This window comes from Chiloscyllium plagiosum, unplaced genomic scaffold (genome assembly GCF_037043375.1).
Source record: "Chiloscyllium plagiosum isolate Xiang-an unplaced genomic scaffold, Cpla_swu_hap1 HiC_scaffold_5, whole genome shotgun sequence".
NCBI classification, from domain to species: Eukaryota; Metazoa; Chordata; class Chondrichthyes; order Orectolobiformes; family Hemiscylliidae; genus Chiloscyllium; species Chiloscyllium plagiosum.
Window position 1 is genome coordinate 109503480 of NW_028270143.1, and position 27588 is coordinate 109531067.

At 41.2% G+C, this 27588-nt stretch overlaps 1 protein-coding gene across 1 annotated transcript in view; it reads right to left on the bottom strand.

Annotated features, from left to right (window-relative positions):
- Positions 1–27588, bottom strand: part of nom1 (nucleolar protein with MIF4G domain 1) — a 71185-nt gene that overhangs the window by 14234 nt on the left and 29363 nt on the right. The window contains exons 5-8 of the mRNA XM_043690706.2: positions 24909–25019; positions 10420–10581; positions 8330–8451; positions 6645–6777 (exon numbers count right to left, since the gene is read on the bottom strand). Coding sequence (XP_043546641.2) covers positions 6645–6777; positions 8330–8451; positions 10420–10581; positions 24909–25019 — 528 coding nt within the window. The remainder of the gene's footprint in view (positions 1–6644; positions 6778–8329; positions 8452–10419; positions 10582–24908; positions 25020–27588) is intronic.

Sequence of the window (27588 nt, forward strand, 5' to 3'; positions counted from 1 at the left end):
TTAGATTCATAGAGGCGTACAGTTTGGACACAGACCCTTCTGTCCAACTTGTCCATGCTGACCAAATATCCTAAATTAATCTAGTCCTATTTGCTAGCACTTGGCTCATATCCCTCCAAACCCTTCCTATTCATATACCCATCCAAATGCCTTGTAAATTCAGGTTGTAAATGTTTTTTGATTTGTAAATGAGCTTCTTTTTGCGATCCCAAACTATTTTTTCTCTCCCAATTTCATCACCCTTACATACCATTCCACTAATGTTTGTGCCAGATTTCACACTGAAATCTCAGTCAACTTCACTCGAAAGTTCATCAGGGATTTGGGGATGGTGTGTGTGCGTCTAAGTGCTGGTGTGCATGCATACATCCATGCACTGTGTAAGAGAGGGGACAAGGTGGAAGGGATGTGGGCCTCCCAGGTCACCTCCCTCCTATTTCCTCACTCTCCCATCCCAAACACTATCAATATTATGCTGCTTTGATGCGCAGTTGTAGTGCCTTAGAACTCCAATGGCTAAATATACAAATTAATCATGAGCCTGGAATTATGTGCATGCACATTTCCACATGAGCACGAAGGCCCAGTTGTAGGGTTACTAGGCACTGCCTTATTATTAAGAGGATGCACTGTTGGTCTCACTGTTACCAAGGTACAAGCTGCCCGATAGTTCTTACTGCGCTACTGGCTCACGCTTCCTACAACACTGCAGTTAAGATTGAGAAAAATCTTAAAACGCATGAACTAACAGAGGAGACCACGCGATGACTGCTCCAGAAAATTCTAGCCCTAAGTAAAAGCCATAATACACCTACCTTTTAAGAAATTTGAAGCAACACATTAATAGAACTGCCTACACAACAATAAATATTACTGTTAATCATGATACTGTATATAAATCATAGAATCATCAAACCTGTTCTGCCATTAAATAAGATAGGTAGTGAGAGGGTTGTTTTTTGGACTGGAGGCCTATGACGACTGGTGTGCCATATGGTTCAGTGCTGGGTCCACTGCTTTTGCCTCAAAGATCAGCAAGGCAGCCTTTGCATGGAGCCGCAGGAGATGGGGGATATACTAATTGAGTATTTTTAATCAGTGTTTATTGCGGAGAAGAACATGGTAGATATACATTGTGGGGAAATAAATGGTGACATTTTGAAAAATTTCCATATTATAGATTACATATAATACATATATTCCCTACAGTGTGGGAACAGGCCCTTCGGCCCAACAATTTCACACCGACCTTCTGAAGAGTAACCCACCCAGACCCATTACTCTCTGACTAATGCATCTAACACTATGGGCAGTTTAGTATGGCCAATTCACCTGACCTGCATATCTTTGGACTGTGGGAGCAAACCCATGCAGACACAGGGAGAATGTGCAAATTCCAAACAGACAGTCGCCCAAGGCTAGAATTGAACCTAGGACCCTGGTGCTGTGAGGCAGCATTGCTAACCACTGAGCCACTGTGCATGAGGGGGAAATGCTGGATGACCTGAAATGCATAAAGGTGAATAAATCCCCAGGGCCTGATCAGGTGTATCCTAGAGTTCTGTGGGAAGCGATTGCTGGGCCCCTTGCTGAGCTACTTGCATCAATTGATAGTCACAGGTGAGGTGCTGGAAGATTGGATGTTAGCTAATGTAGTGCCACTGTTTAAGAAGGGTGGTAAGGACAAACCAGGGAATTATAGACCAGTGAGCCTGACGTCGGTGGTGGGCAAGTTGTTGGAGGGTACCTGAGGGACAAGATTTACATGTATTTGGAAAGGCAAGGACTGATTAGAAATGGTTAACGTGACTTTGTGTGTGGGAAATCATGTATCACAAACTTGATTGAGTTTTTTGAAAAAGTAATGAAGAGGTTTGATCTCTATGGACTTCATTAAGGCATTCGACAAGGTTCCCCATGGGAGACTGGTTAGCAAGGTTAAATCTCATGGAATATAGGGAGAACTAGCCATTTGGATACAGAACTGGCTCAAGGGTAGAAGACAGAGGGTGGTGGTGGTGGAGGGTTGTGTTTCAGGCTGGAGGCCTGTGACCAGTGGAATGCCACAGGATCGGTGCTGGGCACACTAATTTTCATCATTTCTATAAGTGATTTGGATATGAACATAGGAAGTATAGTACGTTTGCCAATGACACCAAAATTGGAGGTGTTGTGGACAGTGAAGAAGGTTACTTCAGATTACAGCGGGATCTTGATCAGATGGGCCAATGGGCTGAGGAGTGGCAGGTAGAGTTTAATTTAGATAAATGCAGCACCTTGCATTTTGGAAAGGCAAATCAGGGCAGGACTTATACACTGAATGGTAAGGTCCAAGGGAGACATCTTGGAGTGCAGGTTCACAGCTCCTTGGAAGTGGAATATCAGTAGATAGGATAGGAGACATTTGGTATGCTTTCCTTTATTGGTCAGAGCATTGAGTATAAGAGTTGGGAGGTCATGTTGTGGCTGTACAGGACATTGGTTAGGCCACTGTTGGAATATTGCGTGCAATTCTGGTCACCTTCCTATTGGAAGGATGTTGTGAAACTTGAAAGGGTTCAGAAAAGAGCTATAGGGAGAGGCTATTTTCCCTGGAATGTCGAAGGCTGAAGGGAGGCCTCAGATTAATAAAATCAAGAGGGGCATGGATTGGATAAATAGACAAAGTCTTTTCCCTGGTGTGGGGGGAGTCCAGAACTAGAGGGCATAGGTATAGGGTGAGAGGGGAAAGATATAAAAGAGACCTAAGGGGCAACTTTTTCATGGGGGATGGTGGTGCATGTATGGAATGAACTGCCAGAGGAAGTGGAGGAGGCTGGTAGAATTGCAACATTTAAAAGGCATCTGGATGGGTATATGAATAGGAAGGTTTAGAGGGATATGGACCAAGTGCATGGCAAATGGGACTAGATTAGATCAGCATGGACGAGTTGGACCGAAGGGTCTGTTTCCATGCTGTGCACCTCTATGACTTTATGATATCTGGTTGGTGTGGATGAGTTGGACCGTTGGGTCCATTTCTGCATTGTGTAACTCTATGACTCCATGACGTGATAGCATGGCTAAAAAGCATTGAAGCATTCAATGTCCAGAATCTTTTGTGCCATTGGTATTCAAGAGTCTATCAATTTTTATCTTGAATTCACCCCTGGCAAAGAGAATTCCAAAAATTCACAACCCCAACGGAAAAGATTTTCTCTGTCCAAAATGGAATCCCTTGTTATTTTTAAATTGTACCTCCCGATTCTGGACTCTCCAACCAGGAGAAACGTCTTTCTGTGATTTACCCTGTCTGTGCCTTGAGGTACTTTATAAATTTAAAGGAGATCACCTCTCATTTTTCAAAGTTCTGGATAATGGAGTCAGAGATGAAAAAGGACCCTTTGGTCCAACTTGTCCATGCCGACCAGATATCTAAAATTAATTTAGAGACATTTGCTAGCACTTGGCACATACCTTTCTAAACCCTTCCTATTTATATACCCATCCAGATGCCTTTTAAATGTTGTACTTAGACCAGCTTCCACCACTTCATCTGGCAGCTCATTCCATAAATGCATTGGCCTTGGCCTGAAAACATTACCCCTTAGGTCCCTTTTAAATCTTTCCCCTCTCACCCTCAACATATGGCCACTAGTTCTGGACTCCCCCACACCAAGAAAAAGACTTTGTCGATTTAGCCTATCCGTGCCCCTCATGATTTTATAAACCTCTATAAGGTCACCCCTCAGCCTTCGAAGGTGGCTGAGGGGAAAACAGCCCCTTTTCAACCTCTCCCTTTAACTCAAATCCTCCAACCCTGGCAACATACTTGTAAATCTTTTCTGAACCCTTTCAAGTTATACAACATCCTTCCTTCCTACAGCAGGGAGACCAAAATTGTACACAATATTCCACAATTCTCCTAACCTGTGTCTGGTACAAATGCAGCACCACCTCCCAACTCCTGTACTCAATGCTCTGACCAATAAAGGAAAACACAGTAAACACTTTTTTTGCTATCCTATCTACCTGAGATTCCACTTCCAAACTATGCCTCCTATGTTCACATCCAAATCACCCTGCACCGATCCTAGTGGCACACCACATGTTTCCGGTCTGAAAAGCAACCCTTCGCCAACATCCTCTGTCTTCTACCTTTCAGCCAGTTCTGTATCCAAATGGCTAGTCTTCCCTGTATTCCATTTGATCTAACCTTGCTATTCAGTCTACCACGGAGGAATATTGTCGAATGCCTTCACGAAGTACATATACATCACATCCACCGCACTGCCTTCACCAATCCTTTTTGCTACTTCTTTAAGAAACTCAATCATGTTAGTGGGACAGGATTTCCCACGCACAAAGCCATGTTGACTATCCCTAATCAGTCCTTGCCTTTCCAAATACATGTACATCCTGTCCCTCAGGATTCTCTCCAACAACTTGCCCACCACCAATGTCAGGCTCACCGGTCTATCGTTCCCTGGCTTTTCCTTTCTTAACCACCTTTCTTAAACAGTGGCACCACGTTAACCAAACTCCAGTCTTCAGGCACCTCACTGGTGACTATTGATTATACAAACATCTCAGCAAGGGACCCAGCAATCACTTCCCTAGCTTCCCACAGAATTCTAAGGTACACCTGATCAGGTCCTGGGGATTTTAGATTAGATTAGATTTCCTACAGTGTGGAAACAGGCCCTACGGCCCAACAATTCCACACCAACCATCCGAAGAGTAACCCACCCAGACATACCTAATGCACCTAGTACTATGGGCAATTTAGCAAGGTCAATTAATCTGACCGACATGTCTTTGGACTGTGGGAAGAAACCAGAGCACCCAGAGGAAACCCATGCAGACACGGGGAGAATGTGCACACTTCACACAGTCACCAGAGGCTGGAATCGAACCTGGGTCCCTGGCGCTGTGAGGTAGCAGTGCTAACCATTGAGCCACCGTGCCATCCCTCTATGTGGTTCAAGACATTCCAGCACCACCTCCTTTGTAATATGGACATTTTTCAAGATGTCACCATTTACTTCCCCACACATTCTGTATCTTTTATATCCTCCACAGTAAACACTTGCATAAAATACTGGTTTGGTATCTCTCCCATTACCTGTGGTTCCACACATAGGTTGCCTTGCTGATCTTTGAGGTGTCCTTTTCTCTCCCTAGTTATCCTTTTGTCCTTAATATATTTATAAAATTCCTTTGGATTCTCCTTAACTCTATTTGACAAAGCTATCTCATGTCCCTGTTTTGCCCACCTGATTTCACTCTTAAGTTGATTCACTTGATTCTAATGATTCACTTGATCTCTGCTGTCATCACCTGACATGCGCTTCCTTCTTTTTCTTCACCAATTAATCTAGTAATCCAGCATTCCCTACACCTACTAGCCTTGCCTTTCACCCTAATAGGAACATACTATCTCTGGACGTGGGTTATCTCATTTTTGAAAGCTTCCCATTTTCCTGCAGTTTCTGCAATCTTTCTTCCCAAGACACTATTGACAGCCTGGGAAAAAATACACAAGCTCCGTGGATTTTGCACTTCAGATATTGTCCCCTTTTCTTTCCCTTCCTGTCCTCTCACTCTCCTCAGAAAGCAACATTTGACTCTTGTCTCCTTGCAATTACTGCCACATCCCCATTTCCCTCTAAAAGTCACATCCCAGATGTTTGCATTCTCTTAAGCAAAGTTTTAAAATTGAATATGTACTATACATTGTTACAGGTAGAACCGAGACATGACTGGTTTTATGCAAACACTTCTTAAAAAAGCCTCTGGACCCCTATTTAGAATGGCCAAAACACCGTTTGCCTTTTTTAAAAAGAGAGAGTTTATTTACTGCACACTCTTAGGATCCATAACATTTGGCACCTTTCCATATCAGTCCAATGCTGTTCTTTTCTCCCAGAATGTATATCCACATTAAGCCACAAAACCTCTTTTCAAAGATGACAATCACTTCAACAGTAAAATCTTCTAGTGCTCTGGATTAGAAAGGTAGTTATCGCTCACGGAGATTGAAACGGAGCAAATAATAATCTTCACTTCTCACAGTTGTATTTACTGACTGTGAAAGATTAAACTTTAATATCCGACCTCAAACCTTTCTTTCCTCATTCACTGATTAGTCAGACATTTCGATTCCACATCTCTTTTAAACTCCAATGTGATTTCACAAAATCTCTTTGGACAAAAACTCTTCAGGGCAGGAAATCACTTGAGAACTTGTAGTACTGTCATTTTTGGCAGCCTTTGGGAAATGGAACAAAGAAGCTCTAAAGTGAAGAGACCTACCACCACCGGGAATCATGGTTGACACCATTTTTAGGAGAATGGCTTTGGACCTCAGTGGTGCAGGTACTCAGCACCATGGGAATTGGGTTGCCTTCACGAATCGTGCAGATTTTTATTTGGGACAAGCAATGCAAATTTGCAGCGAGAATAATCACGGAAAAATTTCACAATTTCTGAGCCTTTGTATTCATAATTAAGAGCATAAACACCTTTGCCAAATAGGCAGCCTTCTAATCCATAAATAGAAGGAAAAAAATGAAATATTACTTCTAATTTCACAAATGCTACAGATAAAACATTAAATATAAAAGATTGAGAAAAATCTCAGAGCACTGTAAAACCAGTATTACCTGAAATCTTCTATCGTATTCACAGAACTTTTGTGTCAGGAAAGCATAGAAAGGATTAAATGTTTTTTCTTGAAGACAACAGTGAACAATGACATGAATAATGTCTCTTTCCTGTTGATCTTTCAGCCTCAGCCTGCAACAAGGGAAAAATAAAAATATTAAGATGTCCATTTAAATATTAAATTTGGCTTAATTGCATCTATTAGTGGAGTAAAATACACTGAATATATAGCTTGAAGTGGTAAAAACAATTTTACAACTGCTAAATTATGTAAACTCAACCACGAAGTTGATCAGTGCAATATCAAAGGGGCTAAACTGAAATTATACTTGTTAGACATCAAGTGGAGAGCTGTGTATATTCTGGACACACCATCGGATGGATGAAAATGCATTGGAAAGATTAGAGAAAACATTTACAAAATTGGTTCGAGGGATGAGAAACTTCAGTTTGGAGGACAGATTGGACTGTGTTTGGGACTGTTCTCCTCAGAAACAAGATTGTTAGGAGTTTTCAAAATCATGAGGTGGTCCAGATCAGAGTAGATAGGGATTGGCCCATTGAGCTAATTCCATTTTCTGGGTTTCTACTTGAACTCTTCATGTTGACTTGCCAAAACACTAAAATAAACTCAACATTTTAAAAAGTTAACTGCCCTTGAAGCCAGTGAACTTAGGCTGAAACCATTTGATTAAGTGGGATTTGATTTAAAAGATGATGGAAGAAATATACAAGTTATTCAGTCATGTGGATTGTCCAAATGCATACATTGGTGCTCCCTCTGGTGAAATGTAAGAAACAACAAAAAAGTGTTCTTGTCAATTTGCATACATAAAATGCTGAGATTTATAAATCTTGTTGGAATCAAGACTGAAACATCTGGGCTTTCGAAGACCAGAATGTGAGGTTGAGTGCCACACGAGACACACGCTTACAATAGGGAATGGCATGAAGATAGCAAGAAAAAGACAGAATTATGTCAAGTTAAGAAATAAATGAGACTCAATTATGTCTTAAACAACTTGCAACTACAGATATTTTTCCATATTGAAATGAAGTATTAGACTATTTCAAAGTGGCTCAGAAATTAAATTACTTTTCAAACATAGTAATACTTGTCATTTAGGCAAATGATGCACTCAAATAATACAAAAGAGCTATGACAGGAAGTCATCAGTTAGTGTGCTTGTGTTGAGGAATAAATGTTGACTACATTATCAGTAATCTCTAAACTTTACAAAGCAGACCCTTCGGTAAATTATCTGGTATTAAATGAAAAATAGCACCTTCAACAAAACCTGTGGTGGAACTTAAAATTTATAACACAATGGCATAAATTTGTTACTAACCGACCAAATTCACAGTACGCCAACACAGGGATGCCAGAGAAATTGAGCAGGTCTGGCAGCACCGATGGAGACAAAAAGTTAATTTTGAGGCCGTTATGACTCTTCAGCACCATCATACTGGACTTGAAAAGATTAACTTTGTTTCTCTCTCCACAGATAATGCCAGACCTGTTTCACCAGCATTCTGCATTTATTTTAGATTTCCAGCTTTCGCAATATTTTGATTTCAAGTTCACAGTATAGCCTTATTATAGAAAAGCAATCTAACATTTGCCATTCAACCTGCAATAAGTTTCATTAAATTAAATTCAGCGAAGTTAAGACTAGATACTGACCTTAAAAGTTTTTCAAAAGCATCCAAATAGTCCTCACTTGTCATCATGACACAAAAGATGTTCTTTCTTATATCTGTATTCATCCTTTGTTTACGTGCAAGTTCCATAATTTTTCCACTTACCTAAAACATAAAGAATGGTACTTTATCAACAGTACAGAACACTGACTGCCATCACGGACGATGATATTTTCCTTGGCCTACTTGTTTTAAAATTATAAACACTTCAAACCAGTTGTGAGAGGGGTTCAACTTTAGCACTGTGATATTAATGAACAAATTCTGAAGTACGTGAAGAGTCAATTAAAAAGTACAGATGATTAGTCTCTTCGGAAATAATGTAGCTTTTCAGGCTTCTTAACTGCAGAACGATAGACATTCCCTAACTCCTGACTTAACTGACACAGCTGGCTCTCCTCACGAGTTTCTCCATTCTCCTGGCTGTTCTACATCAGTTGACAATTATTTAAAATTCAAAAGACTGAATATTTTGTGTCAATAAAGTAATCAAGTTAGGTCAAAAAAAAAGAAAATACACTCCAGAGAACATGTATTTCAAACAAGAGATTTTCATGTCACAGCCACTCAGTGTTCTTCAGTTTCAATATCCAGAATTCTTATTATTTTTCAAAAATATAAGTTTATCCCAACCACTTTGACCACCACTGTTCACACATCATTGGAAACATAAAACTTCTTATTTCTTAATCATTAACATAAAAAAAACCAAACAATTTATGAATCCATTTTTTCTTTTGAAGTCACAGTCAGTATATTTAATTATAGCAAGGCACAAACTGATAGTCCATGAACTATATACAAAATGACTGCAGAAAAGACTGAAGGTTCATGGAAGAAATGGTGTGGCCAGATGTAAAATTTCTGAAGATATATATGACCAAGTTGATGCCTTATATAGAAGGACACCTGAAGAATTAACAAGCACAAAAGAGAGGCAAGAAAGGAAATTATAAAGAGATTTTGAAAAAAATACTTACGTCAAAGACAGTGTACTGGGCATTGGACTGGTGAAAAATATTTAGTGGTGACAGTATAACATGAATTGAGATAAGGTTAAAAGACAGAGCAGGAGCAAGTGAATTTTGCATGATACATGTAATGTTGTGCTCCAGGAATCCTCAGGTCTTGTTTTTTTTCCCCCAAGTATGACACAGGTTGAAAAGAAATTACATGAAATATGCTAAGGTACCAAATTTGGGGGCATGAGGGATGATAAATGGCAAACTGTGAGGAACAACACAGCAGGCTGCATGAAACAGGATTAGAGATGAGTCAAAACAGAAACCGTATAGTCTTTCTTTGGTAAAGAAAGAGGATTTGAATATAGCTAGTGTAGTGAAATTCTCAATGTAATGTTTAAATTATCACAGAGCTTGAGGCAGTAAAAACCTGATCATCAATACAGTGGCAAGAAAGGCTTTTAAACCAAAAAAAAATTTAGAATATCATGAAAGATAATTCTAAATATTTCATGAAATGATTCTTAGAAGATGGATGGTTTTCTACAAATGTCGACTGAAGCAGATTTAATTATGTCACGGGGATTTAACCAAATATGGAAGAAATGCCATTGGGGGAATTAGATTACAGTAGAATGTTCTAACAGAGGAAGCTGTCAGCTTCACAGGAACAAATTATTTTCTTGCTTACCAAAATTCCTGCAATTCTTCTGGAAGAAGGAAAATTTTCAAGATATCGTTCAAACCTAATTACTTAAGGTGTGTTTTACTGACACATTAACATGCACTCAATGCCAAATGGTAATAGCATTTCTTTAACTAAATATATAATAAAAAAATCAGCAAGGTTGACGTCATGTTGAAAGTAACTCAAATCAAATATTTGGTTATACAGGTTTAATATAGAAACATAGAAAGTAAGAGAAATACGCTATTCAAACCCTTTCTGCCATTCATTGTGAACACGGCTGCTTTCACCCCAAATCCTTTGATCCCTTTAGCTCTAATTGTTGCATCCTTCAGATAACCTAAGTGACCCCTTATAAAGTGGAGGAATTAATAAAAACAAAATAACTTCACAAGATTATACATTAGCAACTGAAATGCTAACCTCGCCAACAGCAACATTTTGCTGCATTTTAGTACTTGTGTTACCAATCATGGGGATACCACTCCACGAAGATCCCACAATCCACCACCGTCCTACTTGGTCTGCTGTCAGCAGGTTTTCTAATGTTGCACGAAGGAGGAAGTCACCACGGCTGTTGTGAATCTGCAGGACAGATAAAGCAGCTTGTTTTCTTTTAATATCAATACATATTTTGAAAGTGTGATTTCATGGTTCTGCCCTTTTATTTCTGTGGAGATATCACTGAAGAACCACTGGGTGTGTTGCTGCAACTCATCCAGTAGACAGTACATAGCTGAGCCGTAGCATCCATTAACACAATGCAACTGTTAGACCAGAAAGACGTTCTGCCTACCATACACATAACTAATGTGGGTGAATTACAATGCAGGTGTGGTATCAGATTTGTAAACCATTCATCTCAATGACTGGGAACAGTGAGAGTCCAAAACTGGAGGGCACAGGTTTAAGGTGAGAGGGAAAAGATTTAAAAGGGGCCTAAGGGGAAACTTTTTCACGCAGAGAGTGGTGCATGTATGGAGTGTGCTGCCAAAGGAAGTGGTGGAGGCTATTACAATTACATTTAAAAAGGCATCTGGAAAAGTCCATGAATGGGAAAGCTGAAAGGATGTGGGCTAAATGCTGACAAATGGGGAAGAGATCAGATTGGGATGTCAGGTTGTCGTGGAGGAGTTTGACTGAAGAGTCTGTTTCTGTGCTGATGACTCTCTCATACGTATTCTTTGGCTGTCTGCAATTGGCAGAGTATGAGAGAACTCAAGTGTGTGCTTACGAAATCCAGAACATTATGCAGAGGAAGCTCGATTATCCAAAGAACATCTCTATGATATGGGTGGGGAGTATTATGCTAAAAATAAATTAAGCATCATCTTGCCACAGGGCTTACTTAGGCTTGCTTGAAACCATATGTATTCACTTTTAGAGATTCCTTTTCTGCATGAAGTCGAACTTGCCCAAGAATTTTTGAATTCAAGAGTAGATTTGGAAAGACAGTAGTATTCACCATGATCACTCCTTCACTCATCAGTGTTGAGCTGTCAACCAATCAGCATCCTTTTTCATACAGTTTAAATTGTTGCTCCCACTGAAATTTGACATTGTTGTATCGATACTAAGTGCAAGATGTAATGATTTGACAGTATGTTCCTTTTATTCTAGCAATACTCACATTGATAAATGATAGCATGCCTGTGTTAATGGAACCACAATCTAATTGAAGCCAAAGATAGCTTCTCATTTCAGGGGGCGGCACGGTGGCTCAGTGGTTAGCACCGCTGCCTCATAGTGCCATGAGTTCGATTCCAGTCTCAGGTGATTGTGTGGAGAGTCTGCACATTCTCCCAATGTCTGCGTGGGTTTCCTCCCACAGTCCAAAGATGTGCAGGTTTGGGCAATTGGCCAGGCTAAATTGCCCATACGGATGTGTAGGTTAGGTGCATTAGTCAGGGGCCAATATAGGATAGGGGAATAGGTCTGGGAGGGTTGCTCCTCGGAGGGTCGGTGTGGACTTGTTGGGCTGAAGAGCCTGTTTCACACCGGAGGGATTCCAATTCGAATTCCTTGTACATTAATGCACCCACTATTGGAGTGCTACTTAAATTGACTTAAAAGGCATAGTATATTTTTGGTAAAATGTTTGATTTTCTACATCTTCCTTAAAAAAAGATCTACATCTCTCCTTACAATGACTTTGCAAAACAGTGGTGTTGCATTCAGTGAGTCCAGATGTTCTAGAGAAGTAAGTTTTATGTTTTACTTACAACCAAATAATGAAGTTAAGAAAAACATAACAAATCGCACATTGTTTATTTTTCAGTCTATAAAACAAATTCTGCCTGGTATTACAGTGGTAATAAAACACATAGCATCTGAAGTGGTCTTGTAATGGCCCCTTTTAACTGTCAAGTAAACATGCATGTTTACAACCTTTGTTATACTAAGCAGACACATTTACAGTCTGGATATAAAGACAATGCATTTTTCGAAGAGGCTAACATTAACCTTTTCACAAGAGTAATGTACAGTCATGGTTAAACAGCATATTGTGCAGTGTTTTCTGCTTCCACGAATCTCTTAATGCAAGCTACGTAAATGTACTTAAGAATAGATAAGGGTCAACAATTCTGTTTTACGATATAGTTATATACATTACATAAGTAAATATAGCAAGGGCTAACACAGCAGGACTTGGAACCACAAGGCAGAGCATGAAACTTTCAAGATTTAGTGGAGATTAAAAATGATGAAGGATAGCACGAGACTTTGGACACTCAGGTCTGTATCTGGGTGTCCATAAAATTCATATCAAACAGGCGAACTGCCTTACACATTTATTTCTATTTGAACTGACATGACCATCGTTACAAGGAAATGGCTGAAAGATGCCAATGCTGGGATTGCTCTGATAATTAAGTATGCAAATAATATTGAGAGATGAACTGAGTTCTAAAGAACAAGACGTTGAGTTTCTTTGGTTAGAGCTAAGAAATAGCAAAACTCCCAAGTCAACCGAGAGGGTGGTTTATTGGCATCAAGTTGGGGCTACAGGAATGGAAAAAAAAATGCTCCCCAAGAAAGGTGCAGCAACTATAATGGGCAATTTTAATCATCATATAGAATGGACTGTTCAGATTGATAAATGTAGCTTCTTAGAGATGTACAGCATGGAAACAGACCCTTCGGTCCAACCCGCCCATGCCGACCAGATATCCCAACCCAATCTAGTCCCACCTGCCAGCACCCGGCCCATATCCCTCCAAACCCTTCCTATTCATATACCCATCCAAATGCCTCTTAAATGTTGCAATTGTACCAGCCTCCACCACTTCCTCTGGCAGCTCATTCCATACACGTACCACCCTCTGCGTGAAAAAGTTGCCCCTTAGGTCTCTTTTATACCTTTCCCCTCTAACCCTAAACCTATGCCCTCTAGTTCTGGACTCCCCAACCCCAGGAAAAAGACTTTGTCTATTTATCCTATCCATGCCCCTCATAATTTTGTAAACCTCTACAAGGTCACCCCTCAGCTTCCGATGCTCCAGGGAAAACAGCCCCAGCCTGTTCAGCCTCTCCCCACAGCTCAAATCCTCCAACCCTGGCAACATCCTTGTAAATCTTTTCTGAACCCTTTCAAGTTTCACAACATCTTTCCAATAGGAAGGAGACCAGAATTGCACGCAATATTCCAACAGTGGCCTAACCAATGTCCTGTACAGCTGCAACATGACCTCCCAACTCCTGTACTCAATACTCTGACCAATAAAGGAAAGCATACCAAACGCCTTCTTCACTATCCTATCTATCTGCGACTCCACTTTCAAGGAGCTATGAACCTGCATCCAAGGTCCCTTTGTTCAGCAACACTGCCTAGGACCTTACCATTAAGTGTATAAGTCCTGCTAAGATTTGCTTGCTCAAAATGCAGCACCTCGTGAATTAAACACCATCTGCCACTTCTCAGCCCATTGGCCTATCTGGTCAAGATCTTGTTGTAACCTGAGGTAAACCTCTTTGCTGTCCACTACACCTCCAATTTTGGTGTCATCTGCAAACTTACTAACTGTACCTCTTATGCTCGCATCCAAATCATTTATGTAAATGACAAAAAGTAGAGGGCCCAGCACTGATCCTTGTGGCACTCCACTGGTCACAGGCCTCCAGTCTGAAAAACAACCCTCCACCACCACCCTCTGTCTTCTACCTTTGAGCCAGTTCTGTATCCAAATGGCTAGTTCTCCCTGTATTCCATGAGATCTAACCTTGCTAATATTTCCTTAGACTAACTGCTCTAGAGCCAACCAGAGAGCAGGCTATTCACAAACTGTTAAGGACAAAGGATAGGATTAATTAATTACCTTAGTGAATCAACCTATAGATAGTGGTGATCAGAACATGACTGAATTTCTGGGTACAGAAGAAGGCTATGAAGATAGAACTGACTAATGTGAAATGGAAAAATACATTAATGGATAGGTAAATACAAATGCAGTGACAGACATTTCAGAATATATTCCAAAATGTTGAAAGATACATTCAAGTGAGAATGGGATGAATGCACTAGCTGTGGCCAACTAAGGAAGTTAAAGTTTATGTTAAATTGAAGAATGGTACATAATTACGCAAACATTAATAGTAGGTCAGAAGATTGGGCAGAATTTAAAAGCTAACAAAAAATGACTAAGAAAAGGAAGGAGAAACTATAGAGTGAGAGAGAGCAAGCTACAACTACAAAAGTGCAATCTAAGAGTTTCTACAAGTATTTAAAAAGCAAAACAGTAACTACGGGGGGAAAATGGTTTAATAATCTAGAGGATTAGAATAATGTTGTGCAGACACTGGTTCAAATCCTGGCCTCTGTTCCTGATGAAGGGCTTTTGCCTGAAACATAGATTTTTCCTGCTCCTTGGATGCTGCCTGCCCTGCTGTGCTTTTCCAGCACCACTCTAATCCAGACTTGGGTTTTCAGCATCTGCAGTCCTCGTTTTTACCAAATCCTGAATCTGCAGAGTTTTAATTCAATTAAACCTGTAATTATAAGGTAGTCTCAATAAAAGTTACCTGTAATCATCATAGGCTTTTTACAGTAATCAATCTATCTAATTCACAAATATCCTTTGGATATCTGCTGTCCCAATCTCATCTGACTTGCATGTGATTCCAGACCAACAACAAAATGGTTGATTTTTAACTCCCCAGGGAAATGGCCTAGCAAGTTACTCAGTTAAAGGGCAATTCGGATGGGTAGGAAATGCTGGTTTTGGCAACAATGCCCCCACATTCGTTCTTTTTTCAATATTCTCTCATATGGGAAGTGTCGATGTTCTACAGAACAAGTCTGGGGAACAAATAACAAAGAGGAATGAAATGGCAAAATGAAATATTCAGTTACTTTGTACGTTTTCACTAAAAGAAACCCAGAACCAATAGGTAAGGAGAGAGAAACTTCAAACAGAGAAAGAGTACTGAGAATACTATTAGCACAGCAGGCTGACTAGTTAGCATTTTGAACAATGGTCACTGGACTTGAAACATGAACTTTACTTGCTCTCCATAAATGCTGGCAGACATGACAAATTTCTCCAGCAACGTCTATTTTTGTTTCAGATTTTCAACATCTGTAATCCTTCGTTTTAGTTTAGTGTTTAATTTCTGACCACATTGCTTCCAGGTATATCCATCTTGTAATTCTGATCTTCTCTCTGGCAGGATTTCTGTTCATCATCATTACTTTCATTGGCGTACTGACATATTTGCCAGCACTTGCTTCCATAACCACGTCATTGTTCAGCGAATGCCCCCGGCTCAGATTCATTCCACATTGATGCCAACTGAAGTTTCAACCTTTGTGTTTTGAATCTACTCGGGCTCAGTGATATCTCTGTAATATACAATGTACCTAATACAGTTGTTCTCGCTGCACTGCGATCCACACTGAGTGCCATGCACTGTTATATGCATGCTCTTTCACCATTAGCACCACCACACACTATCTCAGAGCTGGCCTGCCCTCAGTTTCATTTCCTCCTTCAGCTCATAAAATATTCCAAGAAACCTCTCTTCTATTCAGGCATTAAGGAATCAAGCTGTAACAACTTTGAGCTACCCATGCTCCTTTAGAACTTTCCTCACCACTCCTTCCCACTGTCTCCATCTTTTCTCCCAAACCCACCTTGTCAGGTATTTATTATCCCTCTGAAGCTGAACATTCTGTTCTCAACAAACTTTTAGTTTTATCCCTCTGTGTCACTACTTCAATGAACTTCGGGCACAACCCGAGGTTACACTCTTCTTCTGTCACCTTTGCCTCTGTGCCCATTCCTTTGGGCAAGAGATTTCTCCCTGTCCCACAGACCCCTGCACTCGCCTTCGACACTCTCCCTCCACCTGACTACAATCAGTTATGAAGAAGGTACACTGGACCCTAAATGTCATCTCTGATTTCTCTCCACAGACACTGCCAGACTAGCTGAGTTTCTCAGATATATCTATTTTTGTTACAGAATTCCAGCATCTGCAATTTTTTGGATGCAATGTTTCTGCTTGTTCCTGCCCCATGGAACTAGTTTCTTCCTGCCTTGATACTACTTTTTCTCCCCTTGTCCAATCCCTTCTAATTTATATCCGTGATTGTTCTGATGCTTTTCTTCAGTTTTAAAATTTCCAGGTGACACAAGCCACCTCTACTTCACCATGAACATGCAATCCTCTACGCATCCATGCCCCATCAGATGGTCTGGCTCTTTGCTCATTCCTGGAAAGAAGACCTGAACCACCCCATCATCACCATTCTGCCTGGTTGAGTTCGTGCTCACTTTGAACAATCTCTCCTTTAACTCCTCTTACTTTCTTCAGTTTAAATGTGTGGCCATGGGTACTTGGATGGGTGCCAGTTATGCTGATTCTCTGTTTTCAAGCCCCGCCCCACAACTCTTTTCTCCAGTACTGAAAACAAAAATGCTGGAAATCACAGGTCAGGCAGCATCCATGGAGAGACTGCAAGCTAACATGATTGAGAGTGTGTTCGCCGAGCTGTGAAGCTGATTTGCACATGTTTTGTCCCCTGTCGAGGTGACATCTTCAGTGCTTTTGAGCCTCTTGTGAAGCGCTGCCGTACTGTCTCTTCTGGAATTTATTTAGTTCCACCTCTGCTATTTCCAGCTGTTCGTTGTCGTGGCCAATATGGTGGGCGTGGGTCAATGTGCTTGTTGATGGAGTCCATGGCTGAGTGCCATGCTTCTAGAAATTCTCTGGCTGTCCTAAGTTAAGCAAGCTAGCATTTTAAGTGTGGTTGACACTTCATCAGAGCTCCTGGCCTGTGATTCCCAGTATTCTTTGTTTTCAGTAGTTTCCAGCATCAGCAGTAATTTGCTCCTCTTTCTCCAGTACTTTCATGACATCAATGTTGCTCCATTTCTCATTTGATTTGTCAATGTTCTTTCCAATTTCAACCTGGCTCTTACCTTTTCCTGGTCCAGCTCTGATTCCACCCTTCACTTTCTGGACATTGGTTTCCAGTTCTGAAGACAGACTGGCCAGTAATATCCATTATACATGCATCAACACCCACAGTTCCCTGGGTCACACATCCTTTGAATTGATTTCTTGTAATCACATGTACCGAAGTACAGTGAGAAGTCTATGCATCCTCCATTTTGCTTCCTGAAAAGACTCCATTCCATTCTCCCAATTTCTCCATCTCCATTTCATCTGTTCTGATGATGCCTTCTTCGTCCAGGGGGAGGGGTCCTCAGAAAAATCCTTCTTTTCCCTCAACTGAGCATTCCCTGCCACCGTGATTGATGGGGCCCATAGCTGTGCCTGACCCATTTCCCTCACTTCTCATGTCACCCCTTTCCTTCCACAACAAAGGTATGGTCCCCTGCTCCTCACTTTCCACCCCACCTGCCTTTACATCTAAAGGATCATAAGCCACTATTTCTGCCAACTCCAAGAGAATGCCACCACCATACACATTTTCCCCACTCCTCCCTGGCCAGCACTGCACAGAGATTGCTCCCTCCAGTAGACCCTGGTTCACGTCCTCCAATCACATGGCATCTTCCTGTGCAATCCCTGCCTGTTTACCTCCTCCTTCCTCACTATCCAAGACCCCAGACGCACCTTCCAAGTGAAGCAGCAATTACCTGTACTTCTCTCAATCTCATCTACGGTTTGCTGCTCAGTGCAGTCCCCTCTGCATTGGGGAGATGAAATATAGACTAGGTGACAGCTCTGCAGAACTCTTATGCTTGGTCTGTAAAGTGACCCCAAACTTCCAGTTGCCTGCCACTTCAACAAGTCATGTTCCCTTGCCAACATGTCGCGGGCCTGATGAACGTCACTATTAAGGCCTAAAAGAAATGGCTATGGAGGGAATAGATGCACTGTTTTAAATTTTCCCAAATTTTCTTGAGTCTGGAAAGGTACTATTAGATTAGAAAATACCAAATACAGTTAGTTCTCTGATAATGTTGCTTAAAAGAAAATCACTTAATATAAATAATGGAGCCAATAGGAAAAGTGGGGTTTGGGGCAGACCAGCAAGAAATATTACACACAATGCTCAAAAATCACTCAAAAGGTCTAACAGAAACTATAGCACAACCTCAATCAAGGTATAAACCATATTTATCAATGGAACAAGAGTAAATTTAACATAGTACATTTAAAAATATTGTTAATGCAGGAACAGAGGGTCATCATGCTGACTTCCTCGTTCCTGTTAAGGAAGCTATATCATATATTCTCTCCTTACGGTCAAAATGCTTTATAATATCTAGCTTCTCTTCCCGTGTTATAGCCTTTCTTTTGTGTTCATCATTTGCAATTTTATCACCAGGATGCTTCTTGCTAATAATTTTGTCACTATGCCCCTCCATTTTTACTAATAAAAGGGATAATCCAAGAGTAGTGTATCTTTCACAGGAAGTTGCTCCGTGTATCTCTCTCAGAAAGCTGCTGTCTTGGCAGCTGACATTGGTGCATGAGCAAAATGGCATGAAGACCAGCATGGACATCGGTGCAAGCGCAGAATAGCACATGGACAGAACAAAGCATGTGAAACGATCATCACTGGAACTGTGCTATTGCATACCATTCTTAATTCCTCAGTGACGTTATAAGCAAATCACGCTGCTGGAACTCACTTTATCCGAGAACTACCGGTATAATAGTCTATTCAAAAAAGCAAATAACGACAAACTACTTCGCCCAATGTCTATCATAGGAAAAATGCTACAATTTATTACATCAGGGCACTTGGAAAATCTCAGTGCAATTACGGAGAGTCAACATGATTTTGTGGAAGATATATCTTTGGGACGTAACAGGCAATAAGAATATGGGGATTCCAGAAGTGTGGTGGACTTTGATTTCCAAGAGGTGTTTTATAAAGCATATCAACATTGCTACATGCAACAAGAACTAATGGAATTTGGGGAAAATGCATTATGATAGTCAGTGGAATACTTGGTTAATAGGAAGCAGAAAATAGAGGCCAAGGGTTTAGAAGGATATGGGTCAGGAGGGGAGGACTAAGTTTGTTGGGATTATGTTTGGACAGAAGGTTGTTTCCATTCTGAATTATTGACTCTGTACATCCAGTGAATCGCCACAGGGATTAGTGCTGTTTCAATTATTTGCAATCTTTTTATCAAAGCAATAGGAATGGTTCAATTCATTAGGAAAGAGGGAGCCAATGCAGACTTGGATGAAGAACAAGCAGGACTTTCTGATGGGATTTGAATAGATTTATGAATCAAAATTCTAAAAAACTTCTGTAGGACTTTGTTCCTTCTACTAGTTTATACTAAAATAAACGTGTACAGCTCTTCATACCTATTTTATTAAAATAGGAATTTGAAGGACTCAGTATCAGTAGTTTGTAACATCTATAATGAAAACATGTGGACAAGGAATAAGCAGAACAGAATTATTTTTTTTTTTAACATATACAGTAACTACGCTACAAATAAACCTTGCATCCGATTTTAATTCGATCTCAGACAAAATGTACATATGGGAATCCCTTCAAAGCTTTCCTCTAACTTTCAAAAAAAAGTGACCAAGTTCGAATTTGAAATATGAATAGATCACAAGCTTCCTTTAAAAAAACTGAAAATCCCAATGCCAAAGTTCATGGGAAAAGTGCTCCAAATCTAAAATCATTTATTTTACTCAAAGGTAAAGTTGGCTAGTCCTCCTGGACCAGAGGTCTACTCTCTCATTTCAGAGAGATGACTGGTAGTGGTATAATGTGAGGGTCACCAGGCAAAGGGACAGGTTGAGAGGTAGAGTCCTTCGTGGTAACCTCAGCTGTCGTGGGAATTGCTGTTGGTGTCACACTCAAACCAGCCAACTAACTGAGCTAACTGACTTGATAGTATGCTAATGATAAATTGCCATTTTAAATTTGTCTGTGTTCAGTGGAAGGTTATTGTACACCTTTGGAGCAGGTGGGACTTGAAACCAGGGCTCCTGGCTCAGACATAGGGATAATATCACCACCTGACAAGAGCCCAATGTTTGGTGGAAAAGTATCAGTTGATATTGCAGGCCACTTTTATGAGTTGTTCTGACCATTCACATATTGCCATCTAGTGGCTCTAAAGCAACTGAAACTTCTCAACAGCTATTCATCTGTCTGAATAAAAAGACATCTCCCCATCTCCAAGTTCAGAAAGACAAGTAGGATATTCTGTTGAAATCCCACTCCCCACATGTGTGTCAAACATTTTGTTCATATCTCAGGGAGTAAACCATATATCACCAATTAAACAAGCGATTTCCACAGCAACCTTTCTAACCTAATGAAACACTGCGGTTAGCACTGTTGCCTCACAGTGCTAGGGATCTGGGTTCGATTCCGGTTCAGACCTGGGCGACTACCTGTGTGGAATTTGCACATTCTGCCCACGTCAGTGCGAGTTTCCTCTGGGTGCTCCGGTTTCCTCTCACAATCCAAAGATGTGCAGATTAGGTGAATTGGCCACGCTAAATTGCCCATAGTGTTCAAGTATGTGTAGGTTAGGTGTATTAGTCAGGGGTGAATGGAGGGTAGGGGAAATGGGTCTGTTTGGGTTACTCTTCCAGATGGTTGGTGTGGATTTGTTGGGCCTAATGGCCTGTTTCCACACGTAGGGATTCAATGATTCTATTATCCCCTGCCCTGATGCTGACAGGGGGGTGGGGGCTACATTCCTCTCTGAAAACATTCTTCTTTCAAATACTGTGCAAATGTGCCTGTTTGATTTGCAATTGGTTCAACTTCTTGTTCTCTTGTTCATGGAAAACAACTGTTGTTCACAAACAAAATATAGATTGAAATCATATATTTAAGTCCAGGCCAGTCTATGTTATGCATATTGAACATGTTACCCAGTTTCTTATCCTGCTATTGCTGCTTTATTTTTAAATAGACCAGCATATATTGCAGATGTTGGCTAACTCAAATATTAGTACTCTGAAATACTCATAATAAAGTTCAACAACAACTTACATTGTACTTTTAAACATTGGAAAATCTAACTAAAATTGACAGAGCAAAAGAGTGAAATATTTAGATGGATATTTAAAAGATCAATCAGAGACTTAGTTTTTAAAGGAGGGTATAAAAGGATAACAAAAAAGGTGGAGCATTTTAAAAGGAGGGAATTCCAGAGTTTAAGGCCGAGATGGCTGAAAACACAGCTGCTATTGGCCAGGCAAAGAAACTGGGGTGTTGAATTAGACTGAAAATTGTTGAATCAGAGGTGAGCCCTTTGGTACCGGTTCCTACCTTTGGGCCTGGATTCCAGTTCCACTGCCTTGGACATGTGTCATAACTTGTCCAATTTATTTTCTTTTAGATATCTATGGAGACACTAATTGCAAGTGTAAAGTGACTGACTAATGTATAGTTCCAATGGTAAACTCTGTAAAAATAATGCAAAGATTGGCCCCAGCACCACCCTTCACATAATGGTTTTTCACAATCCTACTTTTCACAACAGTGGGATGCACGCAATCAGAGTGGGAGGAATACAACATTCTTGGAAGATTGCAGTGCTGGGAAAGTCAAGAAAGGGTGGAATGTGAGAGAAAGGAAGGATTTGAATGCAACGATGAGATCTTTAAAATGAGAGTTGGTGAACATGAGCTAATAGAGGTCATTTAGCACAAATATGATGGGAGTGAGGTAGAATACCAGAGGCAGGGTTTTGGATGAACTTGAAGTAAGGCAATAACATTGTAGTAATGACCGTAGATTAGTTGTCCAGAGATCCAGCATCATTCATGACTCCTTAAATACAGAAGCAGTCCATGTCCATATGCAGAAAATCCTGGACATTATCCAGAGTTGGGCTGATGAGTGGCAAGTAACATTTGCATCACACAAGTGCCAGGCAATGATCATCTCTTACAATAGAATCTAACCATTGCCCCATGACAGTGAATGGCAGAGAGGAAGGACTGGCTGAATTGTTCCTGTTCAGAAAACTTATTTCAACCTCTAGTGATAGTTCTTCTGGGTCAAACAATTATGATGCAACAAGCTTACAAAGCCCATCAAAAGCATATATATCTTTCATTACTCTTACAGCTTTCAGGAGTGCAAGTCACGCAACAGCATGATAAACAAGAATTAGGGGGTGGGGGTCTGTCAGACACACCCACATAGCAAGGGAACGTGGGTGGGATGAGGTCCAATGTAGGACTCTGCAGTAAACCAGTCGATAGTGACCTTTGTGTTGGTTACTATAGATCTACAGGGTTTATCGCAGCAAATTACCATGACTCCTTTGCCTGCAATTCCAAATTGGCAAGCTCTACCAGCTGGGGGAACAAGGACAGCAGAGGCAGAGAAACAGTTACCTGCAAGTTCCATTTAAATGGCACACACCATCCATCTTGGAATCATACCGTCATTACTTCACTGTTGCAAGCCAAAATCTTGGAACTCTCTTCTGAGCAGCACAGTGGGTGTCTTAACAGTGAAAGGCCTGCAACTGCTACAAGTAAAAGCTCACTATAACCTTCTTCAAAGCAACTAGTATCAGCAATCAATGTTGGCATAGCTAGTGATACTCAAGTCCCATGAACGAAACAAAACTAAAGTTTCATGTATGGTAGAAAATAGCCGGAAAAGCAATGACTTCTTTGAGTCAAGTGGTCTCAAAACAATGAATGAGGCTTTTAGTAGGATATCTTTGAGGAGAAAGTGAGGTCTGCAGATGCTGGAGATCAGAGCTGAAAATGTGTTGCTGGAAAAGCGCAGCAGGTCAGGCAGCATCCAGGGAACAGGAGAATCGACGTTTCGGGCATAAGCCCTTCTTCAGGAAGTAGGATATACTTGTAGACAGTTGAGGGAGAGGCAAAGGTGAGTGCTGACAAAAATAAAAGTGAATTGTCTTTGTTATGGAACGGATATTACGTTGTAAGCTCAGCTGACAGTCCGACATGATGCTGAGATTCTGAACATTATGGTTCAACCGGATATTGTGAGACCACAGATAGGCAGTAGGGAGTAGTTTGGACAGGAGCTTCAAATAGTGACTCTAGCCTACTTGATGTGGTGTAGCATCTGCTCCCAGGAGCCAATTCCTTCGACTCCGCCGCATCTGCTCCCAGGAGCCAATTCCTTCGACTCCGCCGCATCTGCTCCCAGGAGCCAATTCCTTCGACTCCGCCGCATCTGCTCCCAGGAGGACCAGTTTCAAAAACGCACATCCCAGACGGCCTCCTTCTTCAAGGACCGCAATTTCCTCCCTGACGTGATCGACGATGCCTTCCACCGCATCTCTTCCACTTCCCGATCCTCTGCCCTTGAACCCCGCCCCTCCAACCGCCACCAGGACAGAACCCCAGTGGTCCTCACCTACCACCCCACTAACCTCCATGTACAGTGCATCATCCGCCGTCATTTCCGCCACCTCCAAACGGACCCCACCACCAAGGATATATTTCCCTCCCCTCCCCTATCAGCATTCCGTAAAGACCACTCCCTCCGTGACTCCCTCGTCAGATCCACACCCCCCACCAACCCAACCTCCAATCCCGACACCTTCCCCTGCAACCGCAGGAGGTGCAAGACTTGCGCCCACACCTCCCCTCTCACCTCCCTCCAAGGCCCCAAAGGAAACTTCCATATCCGCCACAGATTCACCTGTACCTCCACACATATCATCTATTGCATCCTCTGTACCCGATGTGGCCTCCTCTATATTGGGGAGACAGGCCGCCTACTTGCGGAGCGTTTCAGAGAACACCTCTGGGACACCCGGACCAACCAACCCAACCACCCTGTAGCTCAACATTTCAATTCCTCCTCCCACTCCACCAAGGATATGCAGGTCTTTGGACTCCTCCATCGTCAGACCACAGCAAAACGACGGTTGGAGGAAGAACGCCTCATCTTCCGGCTAGGAACCCTCCAACCACAAGGGATGAACTCGGATTTCACCAGTTTCCTCATTTCCCCTCCCCCCAGCCTGTCTCAGTCAAATCCATCAAATTCAGCACCGCCTTCCTAACCTGCAATCTTCTTCCCGACCTCTCCGCCCCCACCCCAATCTGTCCTATCACCCTCACCTTGACCTTTTTCCACCTATCACATTTCCGACGCCCCTCCTCCAAGTCCCTCCTCCCTATCTTTTATCTTAGCCTGCTGGACAAACTTTCCTCATTCCTGAAGAAGGGCTAATGCCCGAAACGTCGATTCTCCTGTTCCCTAGATGCTGCCTGACCTGCTGCGCTTCTCCAGCAACACATTTCCATCTCTTAATTCTAATATCACTCCTTTGAATGATATGAGTGGAGTGGTGTTGCATGTGCATACTGCCTATGATTCACTGCACTTTTATAAAAGTCCAAGTTAGATGAAACTTGCAGCAGACATCGATTAATCAAGTACATATCACAAATTTAATATGCTGCATTTATAAAGACAGATACTTAATTACATGACTACATACCAGACTCCTTTGCAGTTTCCGAAGCCTTTCTACAGGTTCGGGATCATAGCCTGGAATTTTTCGCATATCATTATTCTTCAATGCCAGCATTGTTTCCAGCATAAAACGGATCTGTAAGAGGAAAGGAGAGTTGCACTGTAATCAGTCGATACATAGGAATCCACTGGGCTGTTTTAGTCCATTTAACAAAATTAACATTCACCAACAGAATATGAAGATCATTACTTCAGTCTCAATTGATCTTCTCACCAGCGTTAAACAAATTTGCTCTAAAAATTAGAGGAGTTTGGAGCCAAAGTTGTCTCCATAGGCAGTCCAATCAGATGATCAAAGCACCTGGCTAAAGGAGAACACATACATATTGCGTACTTGGAATTCCAAAGTTGTCAGGTTAATACACAAAATAAGAGCACATAGTGCTTTTTTTGGGGGGAGAGAGGTGTTTACAAATGAACAGGGTAACATTGGCTAGCGGGAGACACAGAGAAAGACTAAATGGGTCATTATCAAGTTGCCAGGATGTAATTAATTGAGTCCTACAGGGATCAAAGTTGGGACCTCAATTATTTAAGATCAAAATCAATTATATGGATGAGGGGATTGAACGTTTACTCGCTAAATTTGGTGATTACACCGTTAGGTAGGAGAGAAAATTGTGAAAATGACATACGGATATCACAAAGGGATACAAATAGGTTAACTGACCAGGCAAAATTTTAGCAGGTGCTGTACAAATGTGGGAATATGAGAGGTTATTCAATTTGGCAGAAAGAATAGCAAAGCAGCACATTGTTTAAATGGAGAGATTTCAGAATACAGCTGTATCTGTGCGTCCTGGTGTACGGGTCACAACAAGTTAGTATAAAAGCACTGCAAGCAATTAGGGAGGTAAATGGAAAATTGTCATTTATGCAAGAATAATGGACTATCCAAGTAGGGATGTTTTGCTACAGTTATACAGGATGATGATAGAAGCGCATCTGGAATATGGTGTACAGTAGCTTAGTCTCGTTACTTTAGGAAGAATATAATTGCATGAGAAGTAATGCAGAGGTGATTCATGTAACAGATTCCCAGGATGAAGGAAATTTATCAAATAATGTTCAAAAAGTCATTCTGGATTTGAAGCCTTAATTCTGTTTCTAACTAAACTCTTATTAGTTTAGTTAGTAATCTGCATATTTTTAGACATATGCAATTCTCCGGATGAGAGTCTTTGAAATAGACAGTATAAGAACATGGGTTGAAGAAATGTTTCACTGTTTGGAGATCATTCTGACAGTCATATATATTGTTTTATTCTTCTTTTGGAACATTAAGTTTGCTTTCTCTCCACAGATGGTGCCATATCTGACAAGATTTTCCAGCAACTTCATTGTTTTATTTCCTGCATTCAATCATGAGAAAAGCTTTACCAGGATGTTGCTGGGAATGGAGGATTTGAGGGATAAAAATAAGACTAGAAAGACTAGGAGGTTGAGGGGTGACCTTATCGAAGTTTATAAAATTATAAGTAGCACAGATAAGGTGAATGACAAGGATCTTTTCCCTAGGATGGGGGCAAACTAGGAGGCATTTGTTCTGTGTTTAAGCTGAGAATCAAACAATATATAGACGGTATATATTGATCAAAACCTAACACATGGAGAGGAATATGGAATTTTGAATCTTCATTGCTCCCCGGCACACCACTTTAAATTTGTAGCTGAAGTATTCTCTAAGTTGATGGCTTTTGGAGTCCGCCATACAATGATAGGAGGAGGTTTTAACTGTATTATGGACCCAGAGACAGATAGGATAGCTAAGAGCACTACAGGTATATTTGAGAGATCTAAACAATTGGCGGATCTGAATAAGGAGCTTGAGCTAGTGGATGTATGGAGGTGCCTTCACCTCCAAGGTAGAGACTTTACTTTCTACTCTAATCCAGAATTGATCTGTTCTTTGCCCCATTGAATTCCATACTGTCTTGTAAAATAGACAACATAGCTATTTCTGATCATGCCTCAGTATATATAGAAATCAAGATTAGGGACGATGGGATAGGCCCCCGACATGGGCATATGGATCCCTTCTTATTGAAGGATAGCAAATTTATAAAGTATTTTTTGCAGGAATTCAAAACCTTCTGGGAAATTAACTCAGGTACGGCCAGTAACCCTTCAATGATGTGGGAGACCACTAAGGCTTATGCGCGAGGCTTGATCATCTCATATTCTGTGACCCGGAAAAAGCAAAAGGGAGAACAACAGTGCCTGCTCAAGGCTCACTTCAAGGCAGCATATCTTGACAGGTCTTCCATTACTAAGCTACAAAGGATCACAGCCCTTAGGTCAGCCTTAAATACCACACTTACTCAAACAGCAAAGAGGGAAGTATTATTCGCAAAGCAGTGGTTATATTAATCTGGCGATAAGCCTGGCAGATACCGAGCAGACCTTGCTTAGAAAGAAAAAGGCTCCTCGAGCCATTACGTACAATAGAGAAAGTGCTGGTACCCTGACTTGTGATCGTAAAAAGATCAATACAGCCTTTAGAAAGTTCTACTCTGAACTGTATAAATTCCAGGACTGAGAGGATAGAACTGAAGATTAAAAAATTTGACCCTTCCAGGCTTAACCTCTGAGCAGGTGTCGATCTTGAATGCCCCCCTGACAACCCAGGAAGTATTCGACGCGGT